Source organism: Gavia stellata, chromosome 12 (assembly GCF_030936135.1).
Source record: "Gavia stellata isolate bGavSte3 chromosome 12, bGavSte3.hap2, whole genome shotgun sequence".
NCBI lineage: Eukaryota > Metazoa > Chordata > Aves > Gaviiformes > Gaviidae > Gavia > Gavia stellata.
In genome coordinates this window covers 392829-407978 of record NC_082605.1, presented here as the reverse complement: position 1 = coordinate 407978, position 15150 = coordinate 392829, and the positions used below count along the sequence as shown (strand labels likewise).

General features: G+C 60.6%; 1 protein-coding gene across 1 annotated transcript in view; it reads left to right on the top strand.

Annotated features, from left to right (window-relative positions):
- The first annotated feature begins 2516 nt into the window (after window positions 1-2516).
- The window catches only part of LOC132317896 (maestro heat-like repeat-containing protein family member 2B), a 52346-nt gene continuing 39712 nt past the window's right edge, over window positions 2517-15150 (top strand). The window contains exons 1-23 of the mRNA XM_059823402.1: window positions 2517-2643; window positions 3169-3308; window positions 3938-4060; window positions 4621-4786; window positions 5202-5300; window positions 5863-6014; window positions 6351-6494; window positions 7059-7151; window positions 7645-7714; window positions 7827-7940; window positions 8346-8419; window positions 8760-8879; window positions 9897-10004; window positions 10197-10356; window positions 10720-10760; window positions 11048-11189; window positions 11858-11910; window positions 12333-12440; window positions 12680-12799; window positions 12985-13107; window positions 13927-14075; window positions 14297-14381; window positions 14737-14804. Coding sequence (XP_059679385.1) covers window positions 2517-2643; window positions 3169-3308; window positions 3938-4060; window positions 4621-4786; window positions 5202-5300; window positions 5863-6014; window positions 6351-6494; window positions 7059-7151; window positions 7645-7714; window positions 7827-7940; window positions 8346-8419; window positions 8760-8879; window positions 9897-10004; window positions 10197-10356; window positions 10720-10760; window positions 11048-11189; window positions 11858-11910; window positions 12333-12440; window positions 12680-12799; window positions 12985-13107; window positions 13927-14075; window positions 14297-14381; window positions 14737-14804 — 2579 coding nt within the window. The remainder of the gene's footprint in view (window positions 2644-3168; window positions 3309-3937; window positions 4061-4620; window positions 4787-5201; window positions 5301-5862; window positions 6015-6350; window positions 6495-7058; window positions 7152-7644; window positions 7715-7826; window positions 7941-8345; window positions 8420-8759; window positions 8880-9896; window positions 10005-10196; window positions 10357-10719; window positions 10761-11047; window positions 11190-11857; window positions 11911-12332; window positions 12441-12679; window positions 12800-12984; window positions 13108-13926; window positions 14076-14296; window positions 14382-14736; window positions 14805-15150) is intronic.

Here is a 15150-nt window from a genome sequence, read left to right as displayed (position 1 = left end):
GCGTGTTTTGCTGTTTATGAAGCTTTATCATGCTTTACTTTTCTTTGCTTGCAAATAGGAAAACAACTTCTGTGCCTGTGTGCAGCCAGTTCTCTAAGGAAAGCAGGTCTCATTGCTTACAGAAGCCCTCATGCACCACTGTCTTCACCATCCCTGCCGCGAGGTTAAACTAATCGTGTGACAAAGTGAGAAACTGTTGGAGATGGCAGACCCCTAGTGAGACAATCAAGGGAAAAACCACCAGACAAAAGATGGGAAAGCGGAGCGTCAGGAGAAAAGGGTGAAGGAGGGAATAGAAGGTGCAGCTGTTAATGAGCTGGGGATGCCTGGGGGTCCCAGCCAGAAGCCCCGTGCCTGCTCCGTGCAGCCTGAAGCAAGACAAGAAACCCACTTGTGCAGTCTGAGGATCGCGTGCCTTTTGGATCTGGTGACAGGTTAACTGGTCACCCTCCTGTCAGGGTCAGTCTATGCCCAAAACCACCAGCATCAGCAGCACGGTGTGGGTGTTGTGACATACCGCATGCTACGATCGTGGGGTGGTGTTTCTCCATGCAGAGGGAAAGGTCCATTACAGAGACTGCTGTTCTCCCCAGATTCACGCACCAAAAGGGACACATGAAAATGCTCTCAAACGATACTCCTGCAAAGCAGCAGTTGTTTCACATGCCCTCTGGGGCCATCTCCAAAAAACTGAATATGCTGCACAGAGATGTCACCTGCATTGTGCTGCCCAGAAGGCAAGCCACAGCTTGCCTAAAAGGCCAGTCTAAACACAGAAAACACCCGGCAAGCTGTGGCTCACGCAGTATCAAATCATGGGCCAGTTTGTCCTCCTGTTACTCACAAGCTCCAAAACCATCCTCTGCAGACCAACCTCTCTTGCAGGGTGCAGCACCAGCCTTACCCACTCCCTCATTCTTTAGGCAGAGTCAGACAACCCAGCGTGGAAAACTAGGGTCAAATAACAGCAAGTTGTCTCGATTCGTTGCGTCCTGACTTAAGGGGTAACGCCGCCCACAGGCACACACACAGCCCCACACCCAAAAAACCAACAGATGAGCACATGTCCACCCTTTCATAAAGACCGGAGGACTGTACGGAAATTTCTTTCTGAACCCCCATGCAATCCTATGCCTGCGAGTAGCATGAAGGCCTTGGATAGTGTGGTGAGTTGACCTTGGCTGGATGCCAGGTGCCACCAAGCCGCTCTATCACTCCCCTCCTCAGCAGGACACGGGGGGAGGAAATAAGAAAAAAAACCTCATGGGTCAAGACAAAGGCAGTTCAATACAGCCAAAGCTGCACGTGGAAGCAAAAGAAAACAAAAGATTTATTCTCTGCTTCCCATCAGCAGGCGATGTCCAGCCACTTCCCAGGAAGCAGGGCTTCAGTACGCATAGCGGTTGCTCTGGAAGACAAATGTAAATAACAAATCCCTCCCCCTTCCTTCTCCTTCCCCCAGCTTTTATTGCTGAGCAGACACCATATGGTATGGAACCTCTCTTTGGTCAGTTTAGGTCAGCTGTCCTGGTTATGTCCCCTCCCAAGATCTTGCCCACCCCCAGCCTACTGGTGAGGGGGGAATGTTGGAGAAACGGCCTTGGTGCTGTGTGAGCACTGCAAAGCAGCAGCCGAAACACTGGTGTGTTATCAACACCTTTCTAGCTACCAATGCAAAGCACAGCACTATGAGGGCTGCTATGGGGAAAATCAACTCCATCTCAGCCAGACCCAATACAGGTATGTGCGCATTTCCTACTCTGGTAGAGATGGCAGTTCTGGTCATCCTTTCATCTGGTTTTGAGCTGAGAAACCTTCTAGGAAGGTCAGCTTTCCCATGCTCATCCGCAGTCCAGCTACCAGCAAAAGGATATTCCATTTGAATATGAGTCTCCTTTGTCTTTCCGCCACGCAGCTGGGTGTGATGGGTTGGAGGTCTCCAGTTTCTGCCCAGTTTGTTCCTGGCTGGAGAATGGGAGCAGATGTTCTTGGAGAAGACACAGGGGAGGGCACACACAGACACAGGCAGGAGCCTCCTCTTTGGAGAAAACCAGGGCAAGAAAATGCAGAGGGCAAAGGCGAGGGCAGTCCCCTTGAGACCGCGTTGCCTTGGGTCATATAATCATAGACTCATAGACTGGTTTGGGTTGGAAGGGACCTTTAAAGGCCATCTAGTCCAACCGCCCTGCAGCAAGCAGCGACATCTTCAACTAGATCAGGTTGCTCGGAGCCCCGTCACACCTGACCTTGAATGTTTCCAGGGATGGGTCCCCGGAGGGGAATGTGGACTGGGGACAGAGCTGGGAAGGGCTGTCTGGAGAAAGTCTTTGCTAAAGCTGATTGAGGCCCACGAGCAAATGCAGGTGATGGAGAATGGGGAAATCCTGCATTTCTGGGCCTGTGGGGGTCCCCAGGGTGCTGCCGTGTCCAGACCCCGCCCCATGGCGTGTCCCCAGCACGCGTCCCCGTGTCACAGCAGCCCTCTGTGAGGTGCCACGCCCTGCAGCGGTGTCACAATGGCCGGGCACTATATCTTCCTCCTGGGGCTGGTGCTGCCCCAGTTTCTCGTGGCTTTTGCCCGGAGGGAGCAGTGCATCCACCCGGGAGATCCTGCTGCCACGAGGAGGATGAGAGCGCTCAGAGGTGAGGGGCTGGTGGGAGGTTGGGGGCTGATGCCTGCTGGAAGCAGTGTCTGTCCCAGCCAGGTGCTGGGGGCTGTGTCCCCGTCACCTCTCATCCTGCTGCCAGGCACCTCCGAGAGGGCTCTGGCTCCATCCTCTCCCTGCCCTCCGTGGGGAAGCTGGGGACCGCTCAGAGATGACCCGGCCCAGCCGGCTCTTGTCGGGGCTGGCCAGCGCCAGCCCTCCTGGCCTCTCCTCGCAGAGCCCCGTGTCCATCCCCCACCCAGCTCAGGGCCCCTGCGCTGGACTCGCTCCAGCGCGTTGCTGCCATTCTGTCACTGGGGAGCCCAGGATGGGCCCAGTCCCCCAGGGTGTTCTTCCCACCGCCGCAGGGAGGGGAAGACTCCCTCCCCTCATCCCACTGACTGCCCTCTTGCCGGTACAGTCCAGCACAGGCTGTTAGTGCTGGGGGAGGCTGGGAAGATCCTCCCCGCTCCCTGGTGCAAAGCCCTGCAGCCAGCAAAACCATTTCTTTCTTTTCTTCCAGCTCTCTGCCCATGCCTGAGTGCCCAGTCCAGACCTGCGCGTTCTGAGGACGCAGGCAGGGCAACGGGAACCGTCCCAGTGGTTGTCACTACCTTTGAGGCCGTTGGGACTTCTCTGCTAAAGCGGTTGCAAGACAATGAGGTGAGGCAGGGGCGGGTTGAGGGCTCCCCTCTCCTCACCCCTGGCTTCCCTGGCTGCCATGGCCGAGGGGGATCTCGCCTGACGGCACCTCTGCCCTCCTGCAGGCGCTTCGTCCCCAAGCGCTGCTCCTGCCGCTCAAGCTGCGCTAATGCCACCGCTCCCTGCTCCTTTCCCCGGGAGCTCAAAGCGCTCACCGGGGCACGGCAAAGCCTCTGGCACAAATCCCAGCACCTCTCCAGCACCTTTGCCCAAGGGCCCAAGGCCCTTCCTTAGCTTTGGTTTGGGAACTGTCCCAGCGCCAGTGCTCATGCCGGTGCAAGGAGCATGCTGTGTCCCAAGGTGCAGGTTGCTCGTGGCTTCCCCTCCTCAGGGCATGGTCTCGTTCCCACGCCTCCCTGCATGGCCTTTTACCCTGGTGGAGTCGATCTCCCTGTCTGGCTCTCTGCTGACGTCAGAGGTGCTGCGGAAGATCTTTGCTGTTCCCCCGTGGCTGTCCTGACCAATGCCTGCAGCTCGTACCTCGTGCCCGTGTCACACAGATGATTTGGGGGGCAGCAGGTCTCTCTCGTGGCTCCCTGGGAACGAGGGCAAAGCAAGTCCCATCACCCCGCTTTGTGGCCTGTCCCCAGGGTGACCGAGTGCAGACATACCGGGAGCTGGAGAGCGTCTTGCAGGGAGATGACGGCCGTTTGACGAGCGGTGTCGTGAACCGCCTGCTAGCAGAGGCGTCCAGTGACATGCGAGCAGCCCAGGTGAGCTTGTTCTCTTTCAAGGCCACCAAAGCAGCCTGCCTCCACCCCTGGTTTTGGGGGAAATACAGAGTGGTGCAGAGATGTTCCTTGGTAATAACCAGACCCAGCAGAGGTCCTAAGGGAGAGGCTCTGGGGACTTGTCATTACAGGGAATTTGGAGAGGGGACACAGAGAGCTGTGCAGAGCCGCAGCCTCAGGGCTGTTTGGAACTGAGCGAGAGCTGGGTTCAAGCTCAAGGTTATTTCTCCTGCCTTGAGGAAGAGCCATGGGAACCCACCAGCCCCACGGAGAGGTCCCAGGGGGGTCTTGAGTCTGCGGCAGTTTGTTCCTGGCATCTCCATGGAGAGGGAGAGGGGGCAGCGGCACAGGGCTGTGCCAGGGAAAAGCCTTCCCTCGTCTCTCCAGGGAGCTGCTCGCCTACCCTAGGGTGCAAGAGGCAGCAAGTTCTGGGCCCGAGCGGAACTGCCCCAAGGGCTCTCGCAGAGGAGATGGGGTCATTCAGACTGTCTAAGTGCCTCAGCCTTTTTCTCGGGAGTGTTTAACCTGTGACGCTTTTGCAGGGTGTGACAGGTGACATGAGGACAGCCGCTAGCGATGTCCTGGTGGCTCTGGCCCGCTCCCACTTCCACTTTGTCATGCCCGAGCTCCAGAGCCACCTGAAGGCCATGGGGAAGGTCCCTGATGAGATTGTGCTCCTCACCTTGGGCAAAATGGCCCGCAGCTACGGTATGGCACCCTTGGCCTCCTGGGTTGGGCAGGGGTCTGTGATAATGGGGAGAAAGGATCCTCCCCCTCCCTAAATGCTCTGTGTTGAACTAGAGGGCTATGGAGTTGTCGTGCCTCCTTGCTCCCTGCCAGGGCCAGCTGGCAACTCTGCCCTACCAGCCTGATCCCAGCTCCCGAAGGGTGGGAACCCATTGGAAACAAACCCGCGGGGTCTCTGCCCCCCACTGTCCTCCCTGTTTCCCCAAAGGGCTTCCCTGCATCTCCCCTGGGGAAGGCAGCCCTCCCCATACCCTCTGGCATGTCCTGCGTGGCCCAGCAGCCCCAGCCCTGCCAGGGATGGACACCAGTCTCCCGTGTCTCTCACTGACACTCTCGGTCCCTCTGTCCCTGCCTTCTCTGCAGCCCTGCGGTGCATCCCCGCGGTGCATCCCCTTTGTGAGAATGACGCTGCTTGCCCTGCGCGCCACGCTGAGCCAGGTGGGGAGTGGCCGGATGCTGCGCACCGTCTGCAGTGGTGAGTGCTGGCTCCTTGGCCGGGGTCACAGGGGCAGGGGCTGGGGTGGCCTTTGATGCCTCCATGTGATCTCAGAGGGAACAGGGTGGGCGTCAGCCCACAGCGAGGTCAGGCCTTGTTGATCCCAAACTGCCGTGAGCGTGTAGAATGAGTGGGGGAAGCCCGGGAAGGGAAGGGAAGGGAAGGGAAGGGAAGGGAAGGGAAGGGAAGGGAAGGGAAGGGAAGGGAAGGGAAGGAAGGGAAGGGAAGGGAAGGGAAGGGAAGGGAAGGGAAGGGAAGGGAAGGGAAGGGAAGGGAAGGGAAAGGCAGGGCCTGCAGAGAGAGATGCTGGAGGGGAAGGGGCCATTGAGGAGGAGAAGGTGCGATGGGGAGGAGGAGAGAAGCAGTGGGCTGTTTGAATCCAGACACCTCCAGAGCAGAGATTGCCCTCAGATCCAGATCTGGTCCTGGGCTGAGCCCTGCCAAGCTTGGGACTGTCCTTAAAGCAGGTTTGGGCGAGGGTGCAAGGTACCGTCCCTGCTGCAGACTCTCACATGCTCCCTTTTCCTTTCTCCTGGTGCAGTTCTGGAGCAATGGTCAAAAGGAGTCAACACGTACTTCTGCAACCGGGAGCAATGCCCCTTCCCTTGCGAGGAGGTAGCACAGTTCTGTGAAGCCATTTACCCGGTCTTCCGCTACGCGGCGGTACATTGGCTGGACTGCAAGGAGGAGGAGGTGAGAAGTGCTGCTTTCCACGCCTGGGGCCACAGCGGGCATGTCCACTGTGTCGGATGTGGTGGGTCCGTCTGTGCCCAGCGGGGTGCAAGCAGAGGGGTGAGGGGAGGGGGCTCCCTGACGGGAAGCAGCCGAGTCCTGGGGCCTTTCTGCAGGGAGGGCTGGGGTACCAGCGTGGGGAAACGCTCCCTCTCCTTTGGAGCGGGCCCTTCTGCTGCAGGGCAGAAGGGAAAGGGAAACCCCTCTCAGTGGGAATGGCAGACTGCTGTCCAGGGAATACTGAGCACTAGGCAGATCTTCAGCCCTCCAAACAGAGCCTCTCCCTTCCCTCTTCAGGACAAGCAGGCTGTCCTCAGGGCTGTGGCTGCCATGATGGAGGTCCTTCTGCATGAGGAGCAGTACCGTGAGCATGCCTGGGAGCATGTCCTCTGGCTCCTGCACCGGTATCAGGAGGTCCGAGACACCTCCCGGGTCACTGAGGTGAGGTGTTGTGCAGGGTCCAGCGTGGCTGCTGGGGTGGGTCTGCGCGAGTGCCACGAGGCGCTGGGGAGCTGTGGGGTGCCAGGAGGAGCTGGGAAGCCCTTAGAGAAGGAAGAGGGAGAGCAGAGGAGGCCTGAGGCTTCCTGGGCTCTTTGGGCAAGAAAAGAGCAACCCAGAGGGGGCCAGGAGGCAGGCAAGAGTCCCTGGGGCTTGTCTTCTCAGGAAGGGAGGCATTGCCACCACCCTAGGGCTCTGTGCATGGGAAGAGCTTTGCCCTAGTGCCCAGGGCCATGTCCAGTCCCAACCAGTGAGGGGCAAAGTCTGATGATGAGTGGGAAGTGCCAGGAAACTGAGTTGTCAACAGGGGGCTCTGTTCAGAGGAAAGACACCCTGTCGATGCGTCTCTGAGGGGAGGGCAAACAAGAAGCCCTGTGCAGGAGGGTTTGGGGTTTTCTCTCGGAGCTGGTGTTAGGGACTGCCCTTATGCCAGATGTGCTGGGTTTCTTCTTTCCCAAGTGCCTTTAGGTGGCTTTAGCCTCCTCTTCCTCCCCTATTCTCTTGTAGAGCCTCAGCTATGTCCTGGAGATGCTGGAGGCAGTTCAGACCCCAATACCACAGGGCACGGCTCTTGCCATCAGCACCGCTGTGCACCGCCAGGTAAGGGGAGCCTGTGCCCAGTCATTGGCCTGAGGCCCACACACGTGATTGCCATGGAGGGGAAAGACCTGCCAGCTGGCAGGGCAGGGCAGGGCAGGGCAGGGTGTCCTTCTGCCAGGATTTCCTGCAGGCCAGGAGCACGCCAGGATTTGTGATCCAGGTGCCACCTTAAGGCTGCAGGATGCCTGATCCCGGCTCTTTGGAAGGGGCTGAGGGGCAGCCCAGTTCCCACAGCAATCTCCCTCTCAGCCCAGTTGCAGGAGGACTCTGGAGCACCAGCAGCCTAAGGGCAGCCTTGCGACACCGCTCAGCCTCAGCTCCTGGGCAGCCAGGGCTGCTGCAAAGCTCTGTGTGTGCCCGGGGCCACCGTGGGGTGGGCTGGGTTTTGGCTGTGGGTCCCGTGCCCAGGGAGAGGAGAGCGGAGAGCACCGTTTCATTTCAGTCCCTCTTAACACTATTGCAACTTTCTCTAAAACGGACCTCGTTCCCACAGCTCTCTGATGTGACCAAGGAGCCTGGCCTGGCCCATAAGGCAGCACTGTCCCGCTGCATCACGCTTCAGGGTAAGGAGAGAAGACTGGGCGATGCCCTGCCATGCCATGGCAGCTCCCTCCCTGTCCTGGGTGGTGGGGGGGCAGCTGCCTGCTAATGCAGAATGCCATTTCTTCCCTGCAGCACGAATGTGCCCCGAGGAGACGGTCATGTTTCTACACTCCCAGCTGAGTGGTGGGACTGAGGCCGGTCGCGTGGCAGCCCTGGGCCTGCTGGGAGCACTGGCCCACTCTGACGGTCAGTGCCAAAGGAGCTGCAAAGAACGGGTCCCCCAGCCGAGCTGACGCCCCGCGACAGGGCTCGAGCTGTCCCCCGGCAGTTAGAAATGGCGGCACAGCAGGGATGATGCCCCAAGCTCAGTAACACGGGCAGGCTGGTGGGCGGGCGGGTGGGCTGGTGCGCACAGGAGCTGCTTGTACCCATGCTGTTTCTCTCATCCTCCTCTGTGTTACCATATTACCATAGCTTTCAGTCCCTATAAACCAGCTGTGCCTCTAGAAACGGAGTGACTCTGGCTACGCTGCTGCCTCCTGTGAAGTCAGAATCAGGCCCCGCTTTTCTGTCCCGTTGGTGTGTGAAAAACTTGGAAGCTTCCGCCATCGGGGCTCTGCCTCAACGCACACCTCTCCATATCTCTTCCAGCACCTGCAGTGAGAGAGAAGCTGCCCCAGGTGGTGGAGGCCATGGGGTCAGTGTGCCATGACCCCAGTGCCCAGGTGAGCTGGTTTGGGAAGGGACGATGCCACCAGGGGAGGCAGAGGAAGCCTTTCCCTCAGGGCAGAGCTGGGGTGCCTGGGGAGCACCAGCGCATTGCCCAGGCGGTGGGTGATGGCTCCTCCCTGGGGAGAGCTGGCAGAGTGGAGCGGGGAGGTCACTGTGCTCTCTGGGACAAATGCCCATCCAGCCTGGTGCTAAAGCCCAGCCCTGATGCCAGGAGCGAAAGCTTCTGCCTTGTGCTTGTCACCTCTCCGCGAGCCACAAAGGCTGCCCCCAAGCAAAGGTGGCTTCCCTTTGGGTTTTGAACAGGAGGACCGTAACCACGCTCTCCCCTGGCAGGTGCGGAGGGCAGTTCTGGAGTTCATCCGGGAGCTGCTCAGCTCCGGACCCCAGAGCTGCTGGGCATGGGATGTGGTGGGGCACATCTTCATCGAGTTCAGCCGGAGCTCGGGCAGACTGGTAAGGGCAGAGCGGGGCAGCCGGGGCTTTGACCGGTGCCTGGACTGTGCTGAGAGCTCCTGCAGGCATCCTTGGCCATGGAGAGCTCCACGCTGCAGGGCCATCAGCGCTGGCACGGCCGTCAGAGCGGCCTCCAAATGGCCGTTCCTCGTGGGTGTCTGTGCTGATGTCGGTGGAGATGTCAGTGGATGATGTGGGTTTGCACCCGGGCGTGCCACCCGGGACTGCGGGGCTGCCTGCGCACCCCACGGGCTGAGCTGTGCCCACACGTGCCTTCCGCAAAGCCGCCTTGCAAAGGGAGGGGCTTGTAGGGACAGGACATCCTCCATCCTTAAACGCTGATGGACAATCAGAAAAACACGGCCAGTGCAGACACATGGGCCGGGCTAGAGGAACTTTCTGTGGTGTTCTCGTGCTCTGGCCCTCCAAAGCACACCCTGCCCGTCCGATAACAGTCTGGGGGCCCGCATCCCTTCTGGCAAGGGGACAGGCCGTTTGGCAGTCCCTTTGGGGAGCATTTCCAGCTGGGTGCCCAGGAGATGAAAGCTGGGGAGCCTCCCGCTGACTTGCTGAGGATCTTCCCTCTAGCTGGGAGGTCCATGTGCATCGCTTTGCTCTGTGGCTCAGGGTGGCTCTGCTTTGGGAGCAGGGTGAAGGAAAGGGCTTCCAGGTGCCCCTCCGCATCCGTCGAGCTGGGTGTGCTGCCGCCGCCGGGGCTGGCACTGAGCACAGCCCTGCTGAAGGGCACGTTCCTCACCTCTGCTTTAGTGGCATGACAGCAGCATTTGGGCCCTGGGATCTGGGCAGACAAGCAGCGGCGCTGTCTGTTCCCAGGCTTCCCAGTCCTTCCCAGGGTCCGGGACCTGGTCCTCGAGCTGGCTCCAGCTGTCCTTGTCCTCCTTGACCCAGGAGGTCAGTGCTCCTGAGAGGCTGGCACAGGAGTACTGGTGAGTCGTGCCTGAGCCTTGTCGGTCAGGAGCTGAGAGTAACGGGGCTTTTGCCAACTCTGTCGTACAGGTGGCAGGAGGCCTTTTTCCCTGGGAAACGCAGGAGGATGGAGCTCTTCGAGCCCTGTGCATGGACATCCTGGGCTCTCTGGATGTCTCTCTGAGAGGGATGACCAAAGTAAGTCGCCCTGTGCCCTGCTGCTGTGGCCACTTCTTGCCTTCAGGACATTTTTCCTCATGCTCTCCCATGCCCTGAACCTCTCCCCTCATGTGTGCTGAAGTGCACAAGGCTCAGGGAAACACAGACTGCCCTTTTCGTCTTCGAGCTGAGTGGAAATGCCAATACGGTGAATTGCCCTCTTCTCTGCAGCTCCTGTGGCCGAGGCTGCTGCAGTACGTGCTGCCAGCCCAGTACAGTGGCATGCTGATCCCACTCTCCCGCTGTCTCCGAGCCCTAGTTGAGAGGTGGGAGAGAGCAGGGTGCAAGGAAGAAGAGGAGGAGCCTGATGCCGTGGACTCCCAGGAGCAAGGTAAGAGCCCCAGTGAGCGCTGCTGGGTTTGGCCGGGGGTTGGGCCAATCCGTGTCTCCCTGCGCCCCTCCAGCCCTCAGCAGGAGCCTGGGAAAAGCAAAGGGCAGGCCCTGCATTGCCCCTTGCCTGGCGCAGAGGCCCGCCTCTCCTGCTCGCAGCGCTCTCCTGGTGAGCCGGGGCTCATTCCTGGCCACGCTGGAGCTGCCTTCATCTCATGCTGGGCAGCCCTGGGGAGCCCCCAGGCCAGCGCTGTAGCAGCGCAGCTGCTCTCAGCCCTCAGCCCTGTGCGAGGCATTGGAGGCGCGAAGGGGCAGGGCACGGTGGGGGCTCGTCGGCTCACCCGGCCTTTCTTCCTCCCTGCAGCCCGGCTGCCGGCTCCCCAGGCCCTGTTGGCTCGACTGCTGGTGAGTAGTGGGGCCCTGGGGAAAGAGCTTTCCTGGCCAGGGGTGGTGGGAGAGCCCGGGGCAGATGCCGTTGAGGCCAGTGCTGGGAGCCCCGGAGGAGGAGGCAGCATGCCCGAGTCTGCCCGAGCCCATCGGGGATCCCACTCCTTTTTCCGGGCTGGCAGCACCCCGGGTGAAGCCCTCAGCTGCCCGCTGCTGGCTGAGCGGTGCTGAGCTCCCTCCCTCCCTCCTGGGAGAAGCTGCGGCTCTGGCAGCAGGAGCGACCTTTCTCTCCTGCCCTCGCCTAGGTGGTGGTGGCGGCTCCTCACAAGAGTGCAGAACGTGCAGTCGCTGCCTTGCAGCTGCTGCAGGCCCTCCACCGCAGGATCCACAGAGCCTTGGGGGCAGCGTGGGCGACTGAGATCCCCCTCCTGCTGCAGTACCTGGAAGGTAAAGTGCGGGTGGGGAGAGAGAGGCTGGAGGGAAGAGGGGCAGGAAAATGCAGCTTCCCAGCATGACGGAGGAGAATTGTCCCCAGTTCCCCAGCACTTGCTCTGCTGCCTTTTCCCGTCCAGGGAGCCAGCACTGAGGCTGGGGGCAGCCGTCCCCCAGTGTCAATTCGGCCCAGGGGATGGACGGGGCTGGTTTTGTCCCCTTGGCTGCCAGGTCTTGGTGGCACTCCCCCGGCCTGCCCGGGACGGTGTTTGGGGGAGGGACAGGACTGGTGCTCCTGGAGGGGGTGCAGCCCCTGGCTTTGGAGGACCAAGTCTCCAGGCCAGGCCAGGTTTGCAGCAGCCGTCCTGGGCAATAGCCTGGGAGAAGGGCTGCAAGTGGGTAAAAAGCGGTGGGTCATTAAGGAGAAAATGTGTGTTGCTGGTGCGTGCTGTGACTCAGTGGTCGGAGTTGTTCTGGGAGCTGCAGTCAAGCAGTGGGGATCTGCTGCGGTCAGACAAATGCCCCTGGGATCCCTCCTGTGTCTTGGGCCTCGCAAGGGCTTTGGCATAGCTAGGCCCCTTCTAGGCTGATGGCCTTAGACTTTTGGGAGGTCTGATGGCAGAGGAGACCACCGGGCTCGCCTTTGGTGTGAGCTTAAATAGCAGCTTCCTCTTGCTTTCTAGGAAAAACCGGGAACTGCCTGGACTCTGCAGAGTGGGAGCACCGTGTGCTCAAGGTACAGCATCCTTGGAGGGGATGTCACAAATAGAGGGGGCGAAGAGGGAGCAGAAGTGGGAGGAAGCTCAGGGCTGCCTGTGTAGGCAGCAGGAGGTGGGGGCACCTCCTGAGCGCCCTGCGCCTCCCCCTGCAGTAGGTTCCTGCCCGCTCAGAGGAGCTGCTGTCTGCAGAGGTGCCACGGCTAATGGCTAATGCCCTCTAACGCTGTGGCACACGCCTTAGCACTGCCTCCTCCTCTATGTCTGGTGTGCCGGGGGGTCTCACCTGAGGTGTTAAGAGAAGAGGGAGGCTGGTGAAAAGAGGGTTGGGTGGGGCAGGGGAAGAGTCTGCCGTTCCCGGCAGCTCTCCCCCAGCAGCATCCCGGGACATGTGAGTGTGGAAAGGGCCCTGACCAAGGGCTTCCTCTCCTGTTCACCCCAGTTCCTGCGAGCGTCGCTGGAGCCCATCGAGGACAAGGCCTGGACTGTGGACCTGAGCCAGGAGCTGAGCCAGCAGCTGGGCAGCTCTGCCGCCGGCTCCTGGGAGAAGGTGTGTCTCCTGCCCCATGTGGGGGCCGGGGTGCTTTGCCCACGCAGGCGGTTTCCACTTCTTCCTCTTCCCTGGCACCCAAAAGGCGCTTCCCCCTGGCTTGCCTCAGTGGCTGGCTACAGCCTGGCACTGCGGCCGGCCTCGCCTGCTCCCGGGGGCAGTTGGGTCCTCCTGGGGCCAGCCCTCTCCTGACAGGTTGGGCCGTGACCGCATCTTGGGCTTGGCCTCTTCTCTTTCAGCTTTTCCTGTACAAGGCTCTTGGGACAGCGCTGGCAGCTTGTCGGGACCTCAGACACGTCCAAGGGCAGGTGCTGAGGTTCCTCCAGGAGACAAACCCCATGGAGCTGTCTGAGGCCCAGGTGAGGTGGTGCTCATGTCCTGAGCATCTGCTGCCTGTTCCTGGGGGAGAGGGAGGGCTGCTCCAGACCTTGATTTCCCCGTTGCTGCCGTTTCCCCCTTGCTGCAACGTCCTGCCTGGCCGTTGTTGCTGACCACAGCTGAGTGCCTGGGCTGGAGCCGACTCCCTGTTTCTCTGTGGTTGCAGGGAATGATTTCTGTTGTGTCCCACGCTGCCCAGAGCCACTTCCACCTGGTCTTGGATGCGGTGATGATGTTCTCCACCGCCTCCACCAGAGACGGGTTCTCTCAGACTTCCATGGGCTGGAAGGTAAGGGATCCAGGGTTTTGCTGTTTGGCTTTCCTTTTTTGGCCTTATTTCCACTTCTACACCTGCAGCAGCCAAACCATGGCAGCTGCCTTTAGGTTAGCCCTCTTGTAAGAGCTACGCGAGACCTGTGTTTCAGAGGGGATGTCCTGGCATTGGGGCCCCTGAGGTGTCTTTGGAAAGGACGGGGTTTGACACCGGGTGGATCAGAGCCACCCAGCTGGGGCAGCTGCAGCAGTTGCTTGCTTGCAGCCACGTGGCCCCTGACTTAACTTCAGGAGGAGCTGGCAACAAGATGGGGTGGGCACGGTGGGACAGTCTGCCGCTTCCTCTAAGCTGAGGCTGGGAGCAGGAGCCTGGCGAGGTCTCGCTGGCTCTGCTCCCCCCACCTCGGGGCCATGGGGACGCCTTTCAGGGCAGGGCAGGGCCCTGCAGAGAGAGCGGTGCAGCCTGGCCTGGGGAGGTGAGCAGACTGGGCTCATCCGCACCCCTGACGCGCACGGGCTGCACGTCTCTGAGCAGCACCATGACAGGCTGTGTCAGATACCTTGCCACAGAAAGGCTCCAGGCAGCTCCCCAACCTCTCAACTCAGTGGTAAAAGAGCCAGCAGTGTGTGCGATGCTGGCTGCACCTCGTCCCCATCCCCATGCGAGAAACCAAGCTGTGGAATGGGAACAGCTCCCAGCCCCAGAGCTTGCAGCTCGAGGAGCAGCTTGGGGAGCTGCTGGGAGATGCCCAGGGAAGCAAGGAGCTGGGGAAGGTGCAGGGCAAGGCCTGCTGCAGGAGCCTGCAGGAGTCTCAGGGCATCTCTGTCAACACAGGTACAGCAGCAGCAGCAGATGGAGAGAGCCCAGGCCATTCGCGCTGCTCTCATGTGCACCTACAGCGGCATTGCGCTGCGTGCCCCCAAGGAGCAGCTGCTCACCCGTGTGAATGAAGAAATCGTGGGCAACATCCTGCAGCTCTCCAGAGCTAAACAGAGGGTAGGAGCATGGGGCATGCAGGGCAGGGATGCCTGGGTGTCCCAGGTCCAGCCCCTCGGGGCTGGGGTGCACCGAGATGGATGGTCTCTTTCTGAAGATCTCCCAAGGAAGGGTTTGTCCTCAACGTCCAGAGGCAACCCCGCCATGGGTTTCCCCTGCCCATGCTCCTCTTCCACCTCTCAGCCCTTCAAAGAGTTGAAGGGGTGCTTTGCTCTCTTTGGCCTCAGGACTTGCAGCTCAAGCTCGCCCTGGTGCAGAGCATCACTGAGGTCAGCTGTGCCATCCAGGCTGTGGGCGACTGCGGCAGCTTTGAGCTCTCCTTAAAGCAGGAGGCGACGTGGACCTTGCTGGTGAGTGCCCGTAGCCAGGGCAATCTCACGGGGGAGTTTTGGGCTGCGCCATCAGACTCGTTTCCCCAGAGGCACGATGGTCTCTGGGCTTCATGCGAGCTCCTGGAGCTGTGTCCGGAGCTGGTGAGGCCCCTGAGTGCTGGTGCTGGGTGGCTGTGGCTGGGGAGCAGGGTCCCTCCTGCGGTGCCTTTGGGGATGTGTGGGGGTGACGGGGCAGTGTCTGCCCAGGCCTGACGGGAGGGCTGTCCAGTGCCCCTGTGCACTGCCAACTCTGCGCTTCTCTCTCTGGGACTTGCAGGACTGGATAAAGGAGGAGCCCGGGGACTCCCTGGTATATGGAGTGTTCCAGGCCCTAGGGGAGTTGAGGTGAGGTCTGTTCCCCGGGCTCTGGGGACTCCTGGTGTGCCCCATCCCAGCTGGCTGGGGCAGCCCCAGTGGCCTTGAGCATGGGGCCGGGAGCTGCTGGGGCTGTGGAGTGGGAGGGTGTCCCCCATGTTGGGTGTCTCCCACAGGAAGGGAGCCCCCGGGGTTCCTTAACCTGGGGGTGGGGGTTTGCCTGCTGCCTGGGAGGAGGCAGGAATTGCTGGCGCTGAAGGCAGTGCTTGCTGGCATGGGGTGGGGGTGTTGGATTTGGGGTGCTCAATTAAGAGGAACCCAGCTGTGGTTTAAGCCCCTCTGGAGAGGGCTAGTAAATCCCCTTTCTGTTTTCTCT